Source organism: Pongo pygmaeus, chromosome 14 (assembly GCF_028885625.2).
Source record: "Pongo pygmaeus isolate AG05252 chromosome 14, NHGRI_mPonPyg2-v2.0_pri, whole genome shotgun sequence".
In the NCBI taxonomy this organism is placed as follows: Eukaryota; Metazoa; Chordata; class Mammalia; order Primates; family Hominidae; genus Pongo; species Pongo pygmaeus.
Window position 1 is genome coordinate 110,983,491 of NC_072387.2, and position 18,263 is coordinate 111,001,753.

An 18,263-nucleotide genomic window follows, 5' to 3' on the forward strand; every position below is an offset into this window, starting at 1 on the left:
TCTCCCATCAACTGCAAAACTCTACCTAGTAAACTCCCAACTTGTAAATTCCATTCAGCTTGCAAGATCCAGGAGTAGTACCCCCAAGCAATTATAATGTAAAAGATTAACAAGTGATCCAGGGAACTGAGAATCAAACAAAAAAGGTAAGTTAAATAAAATTTATAATTATAAGGCCTGTGGGAGGAAGCTAGGAGAGAAAGCATATTCTGGAATTAGGTCCAGAAAATGGTCAGTGTATTTCTGTAGGTCCTGGTTCAAGAAAAGATTAACAAAGTGCAGTGTTGTTTGGAAGAGCAAGTCATTGGTGCAAGAGGAATGAGCCCAGTGTGGTGGGGTCCTGCAGCCCCTTTCATCTCAGTAAGTCCCTGTCACATCTCCACCCTCCTTCCATGTCCCGTGCTGCTACAGAAGTTCAACTTTGAGGTTGGAGAACTAGAACCACAATTTTCTTGGAAAGCTGGGGTATTGTAAACATTCACCCTGCATCTGTCTCTCCCTCCTCAATTCCATTTTGCATATTGCTCCCGGCGTGCTCCTCCTAAAGCCTGGTCTTGTATTATTACCATAATCTCCCTCCCTCCCCACCTCCACGGACTCCCCTTTTCTACTGATCACCGTCCACATGAAGTGTGGGGCATTCAAGGTTCTTTGTGCACTTGACCAAGTCTCCAGTCTTGCCTTTGCACACTATTCAGAAGACTTGGAATTCATTGAATAGAGTCAACTGATGCTCTCCTTGATAATTTTCCTTTTATTATTCCAGGCATCATTCTGTTTGCTGCTTCCCCATCTATGACAATTTAAATCCAAGTATTCTTTCTTTAACACTTAATTCAAATGACACTACCACCCCAAAAGCCTCCTCTGATCACCACTCCACCTTTCTATGGCAGATTTAACAATTACCTTATATCATGGGGACCCACGCATCTGTCTTTTCTCTCCTACTACAGTTTAAGCAAAAGATCATGTTGGTATGCTCGGCTCTGGCTTCTTCACAAGGCACAGCACAGTATATAGAAGATGCTGAGAAAGTTTTGATGGAAATAAAGAGATCTATGGCTCAGGTGGAGAAGTAAGAGTTGGAGAAGAAGCGAGGTTCTTTATAAGACAGAAAAGAAGAGGGAGGGGATGAATGAACATGTACAAAAACACTGAGATAAAAAAGAAGGAAGGTGGGGAAGTGCACATGAGAGAGCTGTTATCTTGCTGAGTTGCTAGTTCCCTGGGAGATAGAAACAAGAGCTTGGGAAGCATCATAGAAGAACTACTCAAGGCAGAGGTCAGAAGTGCATACAAATGTATTTCTAGAGGTGTGAAAGGAGATCTTGTGGGCTGGGGGGGATATGGGGTGGACAAGATCAAGCCTGTGGTGTACCTATGGTTATGTGGGATGAATAAGAAATGGAGGAAGAAGGAGGTGCAATGTTAGAGAGTCCTAAAGTAGAATTGGAAAGGGAGTTAGTAGAAGACAGAGACTAAACTAAAAAACTAAAATGATAAAATGATAAAAAAAAAAAAAAAAAAGCAGACAGACTGGGCAGCTTAAAACAACAGAAATGTAAGTTCTCACAGTTCTTCTGGCTAGAAGTCCAGAATCCAGGTGTTGACAGGGGGCCATTCTCCCTCAGAAGCCTCTGGGAGGCGCCTTCCTTGCCTCTTGCAGCTTCTGGTAGCCCAGGTGTCCCTTGGCTCTGGGCAGCATAGCTCCGATGCCTCTGCCTTCACTGTCTCATGGCCATCCTGCCTGCATTCCTGTGTCTTCACGTGACATTCTCCTCCCGGTGTGTCTCCTTTTCGTCAGAGGATACCAGGTGTGTTGGAGTAAGGGATTACCCTCCTCTAGTATGACCTCCTCATAAGTAATTATATCTGCAAAGACCCTATTTCCTAATAAGGTCATATTCACAGGTACTAAGGGTTAGGACTTCAATCTAGCCTTCTGGGGGTCACACTTCAACCCATAATAGTGGGTGAGAAGAGACCATATGAGTGGCGTTTTCATCTTCACTTCGACTTCAACCAGGGCTGCCTGGCTTTTGACTGGTTAAAATTTTGGGATCTGTTGAAGGACTTAGAAACAGTTCCACTGCTTACCGATATACTGAAAACCACCCAGGTATAGAATGCCACTTCCTACAAAGAAACAGGCAAACACATCACTCCACTGGCTTAAAGCTGCTTTCCTGTAAGGCTTTATAACACTGGTTTTTCTTCTATGTACCCTTATCTCATTCAGCTTGGCCAAGGCACAGCCAGCCAGACACTGCTGATGTATGTTGGTCTGGAAGTACCATTAAGAATAGAGTGGGCCGGGCACGGTGGCTCACGCTTGTAATCCCAGCACTTTGGGAGGCCAAGGCGGGCGGATCACGAGGTCAGGAGATCGAGACCATCCTGGCTAACATGGTGAAACCCCGTCTCTACTAAAAATACAAAAAAATTAGCCAGGCGTGGTGGCAGGCGCCTGTAGTCCCAGCTACTTGGGAGGCTGAGGCAGGAGAATGGCGTGAACCCGGTAGGTGGAGCTTGCAGTGAGCCGAGATCATGCCACTGCACTCCAGCCTGGGTGACAGAGCAAGACCCCGTCTCAAAAAAAAAAAAAAAAAAAAAAATAGAGTGAATAGCATTGGCCCTTCCATTCTGTCCATCCTTGTTCCCTTTGAGTCCCCTTGAAGTGCCATAGGGTCACACATGTGTGGCCTGCTCTCTCAGGGACTCTGAGTCAAGTATTCCACCCCATATGCTTTCTGGTGCCTTTGGAACCGACAGCGCTTTCTAATTAAAGGCAGTGGGTGGCGGGATGACAGGCTTAGTATCAGTGTCTGGCTTCCCTAAGGAGCAGGGAACACTGTGACCCAAGTTTTCCCATCTGTGTAATGGGATTGTTCATATGTTTACGTATCTAGGGGTAAAATCTAAAAGGGGGTGGTGCTTAATTTCTCTGGCTTGCATCTGCTCTACCTGTTTCGGGAAAATTGTAGAGAGGAGTCCTACAGGAAGTGTGTGACTATTTCACTTCATTGAAAATATAGGGTGCTATGGCTTTAAATACATTGGTATTCTGCCCCTGGCTTCACTGCAGAATGAACAACAATGACGTTCTGCTGAAAATCAATTCCAGACGTTTTAGAAAGGGCTCAGCAGTTTCATGAGAATGAAGCTGTATTACTCAAGTGTAATGAGCCAAAAACATCTTGTTTTTATGCAGCACTAGTACAGACCCATGCCCTGGACCTGTAAGTGGCTTTTCTGTTCATTGTGGGCTTAGAAGGCACAGGGTATTCACTCAGACTTATCAGCACAAGTGTGAAAGGAACATTCTGGCTCAGAGAATTGAGTTGAAATGAGTATCAGGTACACAGCTTTTGCCAACTAATTATGGACTGAATATTCAATCCAGGTTTGCAATGTGCTGCTACCGAGTGCGTGCCCCACCAAGAAAAGGGTTTAAAAACGGTCAACTCAGAGTAAATTATTTTACAAATCCAATATTTATTTTATCTTGTATGTACAAAAAGTAAACTCCAAGTGAACATCAAATCAAATCTAATCCTTTTGGCCACATGACTGGTTGTTCTTTATCTCATAGTTACAATGAATCATATAAACTGTAGACTGCCACCACCACGATACATCTGTGACACAGAAGGAATGTCCTATTTGCCTATCTGAGGAATGTTAAATAGAGAAAAATAGATTATAAAACAACCTGGAGGTCACAGGATTCTGAGATAATCCCTCTGTTAAAAAACATCTAAACAAACAGCAAATGTCCAATCTGTAATAAAATAGTTAAAGGTCCAAGTCCACTTCTACTTGGCTGACCCAGCACAAGAAATCTAACAGCACTTTGTAATCATTTTGCTTTTCTAATTTTCCCGGGGGACATGGGCCACTGACATATAAGGAAAAAAAAAAAATATGATTAAGTTGTGTGATTCCCTAACCTGTGAGTTCAGAGGAAGATTTTGCAGGGCACCATTATTTCCATAGAAGATTCTGGTAACAGAGATGTCATTTCAAATCTAACATAGCAATGGTGTGTTAGGATCACCCAGAATGAAATGACTCCGCTGATTTATGGCAAAACAGACATACCTTGGGTAAGAAATGAAGCCAATGATAACATCACACATGCAAAGAGTTTTTTAAATAAATTGAGCTATATAGTTTTATTCTTTTTGCTAAACTCAGTTATTAAAAGGCTTCTTAAGAAACTTAACATCTTTGTGCAACTATGTCACTCACTCAAGTGATTTATCTACAGGTTTGTTTTAAACCACTAAGCATCCTGAGTCCATTTCTTTGCCTGGTGCTTGCACACACAATTTTCTTAGAAGGAGGCAACAGTTTCATTAGTATAACTGAGGACAGAAATCAACTTGTTCTGGTCACCAAATGTCTTGTGTATATTTAAAAATATAACACGAGAAAAAGAAGATACTTTTTAAAATTCAGAATCTGTAGTTTGTAAAACTACTATCATTTTAGCATAAGTTCAGTGCTGACCTTTTCAGATCAATCATAAATAATAAATTCTCTCGAGAGAAATATTTCTGGTGGAAATGGGAAAGATGTGAACTAAAGCTATAATCCCTGTACCCTAAATATCAGCCACTTTGGGCTTAGCACTCTTTTGCGGGGTGGTGAGAATACTGCATTAGAGCACATATTAATATATACCTTAGTTTACACAGTCAGAATATATGACATTTTTGAGTGATATACATTTGCTTGAGGTATCATTTCTAATATCAGTACAGTCATCATACAAACATTTTTTTGAGCAACGATAGTAACGCATCATACATGCAGCTTATGCCTTTCTGTGGCAGGATGAAAATCAATTTATAAAAATCTCGTGACAAGTTGGAATTCAGTTATAGATCAATTACAGATTGCTCACTGGACAATCAAGGACATTATTAGAAAACAGTTTCCACCACTAGAAATTCATCTACATTGACATCCACCTAAATATCCAGAAGGTCATCCCCACTTTCGTCGCTCTCCACAGTCAGCTGCCGGGTCCACCACTTCTTAACTTCAGAACCGCAGGAAGCTGCGTCAGTCATGGGGTTCATTTTGCACATGACAGATTTCATGGTTGTCCTTCCTCCAAACCGTAAGTTGACTGAGGACACTGAATGGCTTATTGGTTTGGGGGCTGTGGAATTAATGAGTCCTATGAGCCACTTGGTATTGCTTCACCCTATTGTAATCATTCCTAAAAACCCATGATATTCCCATCAGTGATACTTTTGGCTAACGTGTCCTATCCACAGATGCTAAGTAAACATCCTTTTCAGGACTTGATTCTTTATGTTCATGATAGATTTTTTTTTTAAATTATGCTCATGGACAACTAATGATGTCATCTGGGAAAAAAAAGTGCTGCTCACCCCTTTCATTTTGAAATAATTACAAAAACTAGAAAATCACTAAAAAAATTCCAATTTGGGAACTATTAAGTGTCATAGAAACCTGTGCATTCGTTAGCATATGCAAGTAAAAAAAACAAAAAGGAAGGAGAGTGTGACCCACAGTAAAGGCGAGGAGGGACGCAGTGAGGGAATGGGAGCAAAGGTGTGGTTCTGGGGCCTCACAGTCATGGTCTTGCGACCCACCACTGTAACCTGTGGATATGTAGCTATGGGCAACTTCACGTCTCTGAACCCAAGTTTCCTCCATTGTAAGATGAAGACAATGAAAATGTCCTAATTAGACTACCGTCAGGATTAAAACAGGTTACATGAGATGACTTAGGAAAGTGCATAGCATGACACCTGTGACATTGTTGCTGCCCCCTCAAAATACTATTTTTCTTCTCCTCTGCCTGCTCAAACTCAGTCTGACCCCAAGAGCATGTCTATTTCACGATCACCGTTTTTGGCGGGGACCACCTGGGCATGGACCAGTGGAAGTACTTTTTTTTTTTTTGGGAGACAAGTTCTCACTCTCTCACCCAGACGGGAGTGCAGTGGCGCAATCTTGGTTCACCACAACCTCTGCTTCCCAGGCTCAAGTGATTCTCCTGCCTCAGCCTCCCAAGTAGCTGGGATTACAGGTGCACACCACTACTGGTCAGCTAACTTTTGTATTTTTAGTAGAGACGGGGTTTCACCATGTTGACCAGGCTGGTCTTGAACTCCAGACCTCAAATGATCCACCTGCCTCGGCCTCCCAAAGTGCTGGGATTACTGGGGTGAGCCACTGCGCGTGGCCCAATGGAAGTACTTTTGACAGCATCATTTCTTTTGTCCATTTAAATGAATACCAAGGACTGTGCATTCTCCCCAGGTCACCTCTCCTATCTGTCCCTGCAGCATCTGGCCCCCAGCTCTGTCTATGCCTTTGTTGCCTTGTGCTCACACCGTGGTAACTTCCTCCAGCTTGTAACCTGCCTCCAGGCTCTGTTGTAGACAATTCCCCCCTTTGCTGCCAAGTCAACTTCCTAAAGCACAGATTCCAAAAGTCACATACTGCTCAGAAATCTTTGCTAGCTCCTAATTGCCTACAGGATAAAATTGAACCTACTCAGCTTGTAATTTAAGGCTTTTTGTGACCTGGCACCACCATCTACATTGTCTTGATGCTGTCGTTCTCTGCTGTGTTTGAATCAGGAGGAGCCTAGATCTTCTCTGATCCCTGAAAAATAAGTTCCTGGATATGAAAGAGGATACTTTCCTTGGTGGCAGTCCCAGTGAAGACCCACTGAACATCGTCAGCCTCAAAATGTAAGCTGTGCTGTTATCTGCTTTGTGGAACACGTATGCTACGCATCTTCTCCTTTCAATTGGGATGAAGTTGGGGCACAGTTAAAGAGCATTATAAAGCTCCTGCTTTAGCATGAACTTAGTTATCTATAGAGAAAAACATGTACAAGGACACTGGGCTGTGGGGAGCATTGCTCTCCCTCCATTCCTGAGTGCTCCTAATGGGATTATCCTGGCTTTCTAAAACCCTATAGAGAAGAAGCTCATAGAAGAAAATTCTCTTACTGAATCAGTAAAGTATGGAAAATAATGGGATTGTTTATTAAAGGATTGAATGAGAGAACACAAGTAATGCACTTAGAAGAGTGACTGGCATACAGTGAGTACCACGTAAGTGTTTGTTGTTGTTATTGTATGGAGGTAAAGCAGCTTGCCTAAAGCCAGTGACCGGCTCAGCTGCAAAGTGTGCTGAGACAAATCGGGGGCCTGTCCCTTTTTTGAGAACTTTGTGGCATTTTCTGAATGATTGCATCTGCTCACTCCCTCTTCAATTGAATACTTTTGCCCATGTTTGAGCATGCCTTGAGGCACACAGAAAGCCCTTGGAAATTTCTCCCTCTTTCCGAATCTTGTCTTTTTCATAGGTGCTGGCTTCTCAACCACGATAGCCTGAAATGTACCCGGAAAATGGGGGCTAATGTAAGTCACATTTAGAGAAGTTATTTTGGGGGACAATATTTTTGACAAGACTGCATTTTCCATTATGTTGCTGTCTGTAAACAACTGTAGATGCAGACTTGCATTTTGAAAGGCAAGACCCAAAACACACAGAGTAAATACCTTTAAAATGCCTCGATTGCTGGAGAAATGCCTGGATGTACCTACCTGAGGGCAGACGCCACTGCCCAAACTTCCTCTGGGGTTTCCCTGCGTCGGCGGCATCTTGCCGACTTCCTCCTCGATCCGACAGCGTGGGGCTCAGGAGCTGCTGCTGGCTGCTTGTCTGCATGGGTGGAGAAGCATGCAGTTACCGTCTTTTTAACCCTGTGCTCTCCTCCTTTTACTATAAGAAAGGAAAACACACAGCAGGAGGACAAGTGGGAAGAACAACGTGGACTCAGAGTGTCCACACAGCAGGAGGACAAGTGGGAAGAACAACGTGGACTCGGAGTGTCCACACAGCAGGAGGACAAGTGGGAAGAACAACGTGGACTCGGAGTGTCCACACAGCAGGACAAGTGGGAAGAACAACGTGGACTCAGAGTGTCCCCAACAGGGAAAAGTGAAAATGGGTAGAAAGGGTTCACAGAAGCAAAAGAGCCACCACTGCATGCCGAGCTGAAGGAGACACCACTCTTCCTGGGACATCTTGTCCTGGGCCACCTCCACTGCCTCGTTCCCCTCCATGCCTGAGAATGTCATTGTTTCCCTTCATATCTTCGCTGGCAAACCAGGGGGTAAGGAAGGGGCACTGCAGGAAGGAAGGTGGGGCAGTGGGGACCGGCTGGGCAGGGGCAGTCTACTTTCGCCAGCCTGGAGATCCACACTTAGAGCTTCAGGGAAAGAGTTCTCTGCAGGCAAAGCTGTATGATGGGCCCTGGCAGAGGATGGAGCTGATAACAATCTAAGCTAAAGCTGTATGATGGGCCTTGGTGGAGGATGGAGCTGATAACAATCTAAGCTAAAGTCAAAGAGAGATGCCAAGACTTCCCTCACATTTCACCTGTTCTCAGGTTCACCTGTCACCTCTTCCTTTCCTAACAAAAGCCTTGGTCTTCACATCTCTTCAGTTTCCTCTCTCTTTTTTTTTTTTTTTTCACCTCTTAGGCTTTTTCATCTAAAAACAGAGGGCTCTGAAATCATCACTTTCCCCAGCCTCATTAGCCCTGTCTCACTGTCTGTCCTGACCTCAGCCTGCCTCCCTCCCCCATGCGAGACATTGCCAACCATCTTCAGGGTGACTGGTGGCAAGGCCACTGCCGATGCCTCCCCTTGCCCCTTGGTTGACTAACTCTGCAGAAGTCCCTGCAGTTGGTGGCAGATGATTTCTAAAGGCTGGGGAGCCCAAAACATGAGACCTACTGAAAACTGGGCTACGGCACCAGTGGGCCTCCTGGAGCACCCTGCTGGGCCGTGGAGCCTTAGGCTTCCAAAGGTACTCCGGCCCCTGGCTGTGTTGCTGCACACCACGGAGCCTGGTGCTGCTGGGGGCTCTGCACAGAGCACGGGATCAGCTCCACATTGTTAGCCTCAAATCGTAATTGCTGCCTCATAAAGGGGCAGGTCCTCCCAGCCAGCTGCTTCTCACAGCACAGGACTCTCCAGGACGCTGATAACTCCTTGTACTTTTTTATATAGACACATACATAGAGTTTGAAAATGAAAATATGCTGTGACCTAATAAATAGAAACTCCTCAAGCCAATTGTCCTGAATTCCATATGTTCTTCTGGTACCCAACCAGGAAAGGATATATCTTCAATGAGTCTGATTATTTAAGGAGGTTGAAAGCCAATTACAAACATTTTCACTGATTTTACTGCAAATTTTTATGACTTTAGCGAGGGGAGGAAAACATTTAGGGCAGAGCTTCCTGTAAACCATAATCCATGTAATATATCCAGATTCAAATGCAGCCGTTAGAGCTGATGTTAACTCTTTAGACAAAAATAAAACTACAGAATTATGAAGTTCAGGGCATTCACTTTTTTTTGGCATTCATATGAATCAGAATCTTTTTAAATAACCTCAACTGCATCCGAGATGGCAAAGACACAGACATAATCTGGATCAACGGATTTCCATTGCCTTTTTTTTAATGAAAATATTCCTATTAGAAATATTGTCACCTTGTTTGAATGGTGTGACAAGCACCCATTTTATTTATTTTTATTAAAAGAAAGAAGCCCACAGAGTGTCCTGGGACAGAGGACGCCTCGTGCCCATACCTCGGGTTGCATGCTGTTGTCCTGACTGTTGGCGTTCGTGTCCTCACTAGGCTGGGTGGTCTCGATGCTGGGTGGGTTCAGAAACCGGCTCAGCTCTTGCTGCTGACTCTCTCTCAGGCTGTGGATGATACTGCACGACTGCTGCTGTTTCTATGGAAATGTGATTGTTTGTTCAGTAAAATAAGCCCAGCATCCCGCCTGCCCCACCGCCATACAAATCTTATTTTCTTCTCCCCTCTCCTAAGACCTGCATAATTGGTGACCTCTTAGGAATTTCCAAGTAAGGATCCTGAACTAATTTCAATGTTCAATTAACAGTGTTCAATTAAGGTAGGCTGATGCAAATGTGGGCTTAGAGAGGTATGCATTGACTTCCCAGTCCATTTTCATTTGTGTAACAATCAAAATAGTGACGGTCATTGATGCTTGTGTTTTATTTGTTTTTCTTTTTGCTGTTGGTGTTTTCTGTTTTTTTTTTTTTTTTTTTTTTTAGATAGGATCTCACTATGTCCCATAAACTAGAGTTCAGTGGTGCGATTATTATAGCTTACTGTAACCTTAAACTCCTAGGCTCAAGCTATGCTCCTGCCTCAGCCTCCTGAGAAGCTGAGACTAAAAGTGTGCATGACTGTGGCTGGCTAATTAATTTTTTTTTTTTTCAGAGAGGAGGTCTCACTCTGTTGCCCAAGCTAGTTTCAAACTTCTGGTCTTAAGCGATCCTCCCGCCTCAGTTTCCCAATGTGCTGGGATTACAGGCATGAGACACTGTGCCCAGCTTGTGTCTTATTTAAAATTACTAATGTAGCTATTCTATTTTTTCTCCTCTTATTTTAGTCTAGGCTCATTAAGCCAATACAATCCCAACCCCTTTCCCACTTTCCTGCAAGTTGTAAGAGGCAAAGAGCCTCGGGTGGATGAGAAAATCTTTGTGCTCATCTTGGTTCTGAAGTTTTCGGGCCAATCCAGGAGACCAATCTGTCTTGGCATATACTAAAGCCAGGACTCCTTGTGCCCTCTCAGAGCCAGAGGACAGATTGATCCCTGGAGCTAACATAGCTACAGTGGCCAGCAGTGATGGGACATCACTGGGCAGCTGGCCTTGCTATAGGAGGTTGAGTTGTATCTTTTCTCTGGGAACTTTTCTCCTCCAATAGAAATACATGTTTCTGCAATTGATGTTGTTGCTCTGAGGAAGAGGATTGAAACAATCTCTGTTATATATAAATGTTTAGTGATTGCTTTGGGTTTTTTTCCCCCGTCTGTGAAACATGCCAAAAGCATTCATAAAAGTAATTATCTCATAGAAACATTCACTGTAAACACAGTATATGTCAATGCAGTATAAATCCATTAATTTATGAGTTAGAGAATCTTATAGGCTTATAATTCAGGAAGCAGGAAACATCATTAATCTTGAGAGGTGGTCTTTTCAGAATAAACAACATTATCACAGTTTGTTGAAATTTTTAGCAGCAATTTAAAGTAGTTTTGCAAATTCAATATGTGGAAAATTCTAGAATTTTGAACAGTTGAGTTTAATAAATGGACATCATATTTTAACATCAATAAACTTTTTTTTTTGAGACAGATTCTCACTGTGTCACCCAGGCTGGAGTACAGTGGCACGATCTCAGCTCACTGCAACTTCTACCTCCCAGGTTCAAGTGATTCTCATGCCTCAGCCTCCTGAGTAGCTGGGACTACAGGCATGTGTGCCACGCCTGGTTAATTTTTGTATTTTTAGTAGAGATGGGGTTTCGCCATGTTGGCAGGCTGGTCTCCAACTCCTGGCCTCAAGTGAGTTGAGCTCCCCACTTGACCTCTCATAGTGCTGGGATTACAGGCATGAGCCACCGTGCCTGGACAATAAACTGCTTTTTAAGTCTTCATGTCATATTATAAAAATGGGAGTCCATGGAAACTCCTAATGGACTCTGCTAAAGAGGGCAGGGCTGACTGTGGACTAGAGTGAAATTCTGCATAATGATCTGACCACTGTAAGTGGAGGTAGTGGACATCGTTTAAAGGGATAGAAGGCTGATCACAGAAGGAGCTAATCCCATGTTCATGAAGCTCTTTTCTTTCATCCTCCTGCGGGGCGGGGTGGGGCGGGGACCCAACCTGCATGCGTGCAGTTCACTCACAGCTCTGATGCGCTTCAGGCACTTCTTGAGCCACATGCGGATGGTCTGCTTGGCCACCTCCTCCTCTATGGTGTACTCCAGCTGCTCCCTTGCCAAGAGTTCCTCCAGCTGCAAGCTCTTCCGGATGTCCACGGACCGGTATGAAAGCATGCTGGTGGGAGAAACACACCTGCAATCGCAGCTCTGATTCACCTGAGATTTACACCCTTAGATATGTCAAAATCCAGAGAGGATATCATGCAGTCTAACAAGTCTAGCGTTTTGACGCCACCCCTCGCCACCCGCATGTCTTGGGCTGGTCCTGTCACCTCTCTGTGTCTCCCTTCCCTCGTCTGTAAAATAAAGATAGTCCTGGTAACTCCTTCATTTAATGACTAAGTGAGTTAATATCTGTGAGGCTCTTATAGTAGTAAGTGCCATCTAAGTGCCTGTAAAGCAAAAGATCCAGGCTAGGAAAAGGCTCGCGACTTTCTCTGCAGAAGGAAGACCGCACCTCCCATACTTTCTTCACACTTAGCCCCCTGTGGTGATGGTTAATATGCTCGGCTGTGCATCACACATCACTACTCCCTGCATCCCATTTCCGTCTCTGTTTCTCTCATTCATCCTTCTGTGTCTTCCTTATTAATTAATTTTTTCTTTTTTTGAGATGGAGCTTCACTCTTGTTGCCCAGGCTGGAGTGTAATGGCGCACTGTCAGCTCACTGCAACCTCCGCCTCCTGGGTTCAAGCGTTTCTTCTGCCTCAGCCTCCCAAGTAGCTGGGATTACAGGTGTGTGCCACCACGCCTAGCTAATTTTGTATTTTTAGTAGAGATGAGGTTTCACCATGTTGGTCAGACTGGTCTTAAACTCCTGACCTCAAATGATCCACCTGCCTCAGCCTTCCAAAGAGCTGGGATTACAGGTGTGAGCCACCATGCCTGGCCTTCCTTATTAATTTTAGAGGCTACCAAACAAACCCAGGGTTGAATATCCACTCCCATTTAACCCTTGACACACAACAGGCCCATGCAGTTGTAGATGAAGCCAACACAGCATCACAGTTCATGGGGCAATAAGGCAGCTCCCAGGATGCCTGGACTGAGCAGTCCACCACCAGAGGAGAAGACAGCCCCTCTTGGCAGTGTGATGCACCCAGGTGTAGCTACAGGATTCCAGGTTATGGCTCAGACCCATGCACCCTGCTGCACCTGTGAGCTACCCACTTCTGTGAGCTCATTTCCACCCTAGAGCCCAAATCACAGCATGGAGGCTCTTGAGAGCACTGGTACATTGGGCTTCTCTTTGCTAAATCTCTTCCCACCACAGAGGGAAAAAAAATGAATTTTCTCTTCTTCTCTTCCCTGACTCATCAAGAATCTCATCAAAGCTTCATTGCTTTTATCTTCACTGTTTTTATCACATACTGGGCTAGGGGAATAAATAGGAAGAGGAGAAATAGCCCCATCGTAGATTTTGCCTGGGTCTGTTTTTATTAGATACACCAGTGTGTTCCAAAGAGGCTGAATATTAATTATTAATGACAACAGTATGCCTATCTGCCTCATGTCAACCTAAAAAAATTTGCCACTAGGAGGAAAGACTCAGAAACATTCTGACAGAGATGACATCCTTTGTGATTCACATGCATTTCTCCGTCCTGTCTTTTTCTGCTTTTTAGCTTGGTGGTGGAAGAACTGGATAGTGGGAGGTGAAATTGATAACTTGAGAGAACTTTTCCTAGATTCTTCCTGTGCTGATCTGATCCTTTTTTTTTTTTTTCAGCTTCTGGCCACAAGCATATTTCTGTACACCTGAGTTCTCCTGAAATTTGAGACACAACACAATATCCCACACACTACTTGTAGGTACTGCTATGTGATTAAAATAGCTGCTGCTAGTCAATCGCTCTTAATTTTTTCTGTGGCATGGACCTGTGGCAGTGGAGCTTATGGGACACTTCTTAAAATAATGCTTTAAATTCACAGAATGAAATACACAGTATTACAAAGGAAACCAATTATATTAAAATACAATTCTCAAATTTACTTTAAAACGGTGGTGATATAGTAACATAAGTGCTTCCTTTATTATTCCATTAAATAATACCATCTAGCAGAGCTCAGATGACTACCATGACTCAGAAGCACTGGTGAGCATAAATGATATTTTAAGATGTCAGCCAAGGCAGTCAGTTATGTAATCTGAACATATCTATGATTTCTCCTGGTAACAAAGATATGGATATTGCTAATGAGACCGTGGTTTGTTGCCTACGTTCATCATGGAAGAGAATGCTGCATTTCAGAGTGATTGGTGAAAATAAAGATGTAACTGTTTCCCCTTGCAAGTCCATGGGCCTCTGTTTTATCCATGGACTCCTGCTTAAGAAGCTGTTATGGCTTACATGTTTCCTCCCAAAAAAAGATATGTTGGAGTCCTAACCTCTAGTACCTCAGAATGTAATGTTATTTGGAAATAGACCATACCTTTCTGTTGTTTAAATCCCTCAGCTTAAGGTGCTAAATTACAGTAGCCCAAGGAAACAAATTAAGTTAAAATGAGATCACAGTGGAATAGGATGGACTCCTATCCATCCTATGGATAGGATGGACTCCTATCCATCCTATGGATAGGATGGACTCCTATCCATCCTATGGATAGGATGGACTCCTATCCATCCTATGGATAGGATGGACTCCTATCCATCCTATGGATAGGATGGACTCCTATCCATCCTATGGATAGGATGGACTCCTATCCATCCTATGGATAGGATGGACTCCTATCCATCCTATGGATAGGATGGACTCCTATCCATCCTATGGATAGGATGGACTCCTATCCATCCTATGGATAGGATGGACTCCTATCCATCCTATGGATAGGATGGACTCCTATCCATCCTATGGATAGGATGTATATGTAATATGACAGATGTTCTTATAAAAGGAGGAACTTGAACATAGATACAGACACACACACACATACACACACAAACAGAATGCCATGTGAAGATGAAGGGAGACCAGGCTGATGCTTCTACAAGCCAAGGTATGCCCAAAATTGGCAGCGCACCCCCAGCAGCCAGGGGAGAGGCTGGGCCAGATTCTCCCTCACAAGCCTCAGAAGGAATCAGCCCCTCAATACCTCCATCTTGGGCGTCCAGCATCCAGGACTTCGAGACCATACCTTTCTGTTGTTTAAATCCCTCAGCTTAAGGTGCTAAGTTACAGTAGCCCAAGGAAACAAATACAGAAGTCTCCCAGGAAGAAGACAAGGCAGAGACTCCATTTGACCCTCTGTCCTGTCTGGGTGCTCACGAAATGTCTGGAAAATATGGCGTTTTAGCCAACGGGACAACCATCACAGAGCAGGCCAGGCAAATTCTTATCAGACCTGTGCAAGTGAGGTGCTCTGCATGTTAGTCCCAGCTTTGCCAGAGCCCTCTAACCGCAAGCAAGTCACTCAGCTCTTCTGGGCAGTTCCCGAATCACAGGGAAGGGGTTGGGACTGTGCTCTCCCAGATCCCTTCTACCTCTTCCCTCAGGGAGCACCTCAGTGGGCAGGGGTCCCTATGGGACGTCAGGGCACAGCCACCCAGCCCTCCCCTGCGAGGCACCTACTTGGAAATGATCACTGGAGGACAGCGGGAAAGGGCACTTAGCTCCTGGGACATGTGACCCTACTTCACGACCACAGCAGATGTGGCATTTTGGGTTGGAAACACACTTGTTAATTGTACTGCAGAGGCCTTGAAGGCTGACAGCTGTGGTTTCTGGCCCCCGTTCAGCCCTGCGAAAGCCTGCCTTGTACCTCAGGACATCGTGGAAGGTGACGTCGCCGCCGTTGTGGAGCCTCTCCATTTCGTAGCACATGTGCTTAAACAGGAGCTTGTCCTTGTCCAGGTCCACCTCCAGCCTCCCACGCAGCAGCCGCAGCAGGAACTTGACACGGAACGTGGGGATCACCCCCTGCGGGGCAGAGCACAAGAAGCAGCAAATCATCATCAGGCCTTGATGATTCGCTTGGGTTTCTCAAAAGAAAAAAAAAAAAAAAAAGGTGCTATTTCTCAAAAGCTAGCATAATTAGCACCAGATGTGAAGAAAGCCGGTCACCTCCTTGGAGCCTGGTAGAATTAAGTGCACTAAGAAGAGCAGAGGATAGAAAACTGAGTGATAAATTTCTGCTGGTGCTTCTGTCTCTGGGATGTCACCACATTGCAGCATTTGGAGTGAGGCATGGGAAGCTCCCCTTCGGCCCCCCAGGACCCTACTCTTGCTCTGACCAGGCTGATGCTCGCATAGCCTGTCCCACAGACTCCACCTCCGACACATGCACTGAGTGGGTCATAATGCACTCATACAAGGTAATGGACAAGACACACACGTGTAATCCTCCTCTTCACTCAGTCTGGGTGCTACGAACATCTCAATGTTTATTACATGTTTTTCTACCATTAAAAGATAACTCGTGGTGGATCATGCCTGTAATCTCAGCACTTTGGGAGGCCGAGGTGGGCGGATCACCTGAGGTCAGGAGTTCGAGACCAGCCTGGCCAACATGATGAAGCCCAGTCTCTACTAAAAATACAAAAATTACCTGGACATAGTGGTACGTGCCTGTAGTCCCAGCTATTCGGGAGGCTGAGGCTGGGGAATCACTTGAACCCAGGAGGCAGAGGTTGCACCACTGCATTCCAGCCTGGGGACAGAGTGGGACTCCATCTCAAAAAAAAAAGAGATAACTCCTTTTCATGTCTTCTTCAGGGTTAGAGAAACTATATACAAGAGAATTAGGCCTCCAGCTCTGCCCTCTTCTGGGGTCAGAACTGATCCAGACACTGAGAATCTAAGATGTGTCGCTACCTTCCATGCAACACAAACCACCAGGACCCCTGGCTGTATCTTTGAATGAAAGTGCTGGGCGAAACGCTGGCGACCATGACTGCCTGCCAGTTACTGACATCTCGGTGTGCAGGGCAGTGTGGTCTTCATGTGTGTATTGCATGAAAGCAGGTTCTCGTGGGTGACCGTTACAGAGACAGGTGGATCCTGAGGAGCTGAGAGTGAGCTCAGATGCCCTGCATGCAGGGCTTTCACTATCTTGAAAGGAAAACCCTCAAGACTGAAGCCTGGGTGGGCGGGGGTACCAAGAAGAGGGAGCAAATTGGGGTGAGTGCACTGCCGAGGCCCCTCATTTATGATGCCCAGGCTGGCTTCTTGGTCTTTGTGCCCTTCATCAACTCTTCTTGAACTATTTCCAGATATCCCCCCAAATACCCTGGCTGAGCTTTCCTTGTTGTTCAGACATGAGGTCCCGCAGCACCCCTCAGGCCTCCTTCATGGTCATTCCTGCCGGCGCAGCCCCAACCCCAACTACTGTCTATAGTTTTAACTTCTGGAAATACTGCACTATTATTATTTCACTTTTTATTATTTGTCTCCACCTAGTAGACTGTAAGCTCTGTGAGTACAGGAGCTGTTCCATCTTGTTCACTGCTATATCCTCAGTGCCTAGAACTGTGCCTGAGTGTTTGCTAGGATGGGGAAGAGAGAAGAGGAGAAGGGGGAGGAAGTGGAGAAGGAGGAAGTAGAGAAGGAGGAGGTGGGGGAGGAGAAGGTAGAGGAAGGGGTAGAGGAAGGGGTAGAGGAGGAGGAGGAGGTGGAGGGGGAAGAGGAGGGGGAAGAGGAGGTGGAGGAGGAGGAGGGGGAAGAGGAGGGGGAAGAGGAGGGGGAAGAGGAGGGGGAAGAGGAGGGGGAAGAGGAGGGGGAAGAGGAGGGGGAAGAAGAGGGGGAAGAGGAGGTGGACGAGGGGGAAGAGGAGGTGGACGAGGAGGAGGAGGGGGTGGATGAGGAGGAGGGGGTGGATGAGGAGGAGGGGGTGGATGAGGAGGAGGAGGAGGGGGTGGATGAGGAGGAGGAGGGGGTGGATGAGGAGGAGGAGGAGGGGGTGGATGAGGAGGAGGAGGAGGGGGTGGATGAGGAGGAGGAGGAGGGGGTGGATAAGGAGGAAGGGGTGGATGAGGAGGAGGAGGGGTAGAGGAGGAGGGGGTGGATGAGGAGGAGGAGGAGGGGGTGGAGGAGGAGGAGGGGGTGGAGGAGGAGGAGGGGGTGGGGGTGGAGGAGGAGGAGGGGGTGGAGGAGGAGGAGGAAGGGTGGAGGAGGAGGAGGAGGGGGTGGATGAGGAGAGGGGTAGAGGAGGAGGGGGTGGATGAGGAGGGGGTGGAGGAGGAGGAGGAGGGGTGGAGGAGGAGGAGGAGAGGGGTAGAGGAGGAGGGGGTGGATGAGGAGAGGGGTAGAGGAGGAGGGGGTGGATGAGGAGGGGGTGGAGGAGGAGGAGGAGGGGTGGAGGAGGAGGAGGGGTGGAGGAGGAGGAGGAGGAGAGGGGTAGAGGAGGAGGGGGTGGATGAGGAGGAGGAGGGGGTGGAGGAGGAGGAGGGGGTGGAGGAGGAGGAGCGGGTGGAGGA

The 18,263-nt window shown here is 45.9% G+C and overlaps 1 protein-coding gene across 1 annotated transcript in view; it reads right to left on the reverse strand.

The window, feature by feature from the left end:
• Positions 1-3,478: 3,478 nt before the first annotated feature.
• Positions 3,479-18,263, reverse strand: part of NALCN (sodium leak channel, non-selective) — a 364,348-nt gene continuing 349,563 nt past the window's right edge. Inside the window, exons 41-45 of the mRNA XM_054446842.2 lie at positions 15,611-15,768; positions 11,814-11,964; positions 9,670-9,819; positions 7,608-7,725; positions 3,479-5,173 (exon numbers count right to left, since the gene is read on the reverse strand). Of these exons, the coding sequence (XP_054302817.1) occupies positions 4,980-5,173; positions 7,608-7,725; positions 9,670-9,819; positions 11,814-11,964; positions 15,611-15,768 (771 nt within the window). The 3' untranslated portion in view covers positions 3,479-4,979. The remainder of the gene's footprint in view (positions 5,174-7,607; positions 7,726-9,669; positions 9,820-11,813; positions 11,965-15,610; positions 15,769-18,263) is intronic.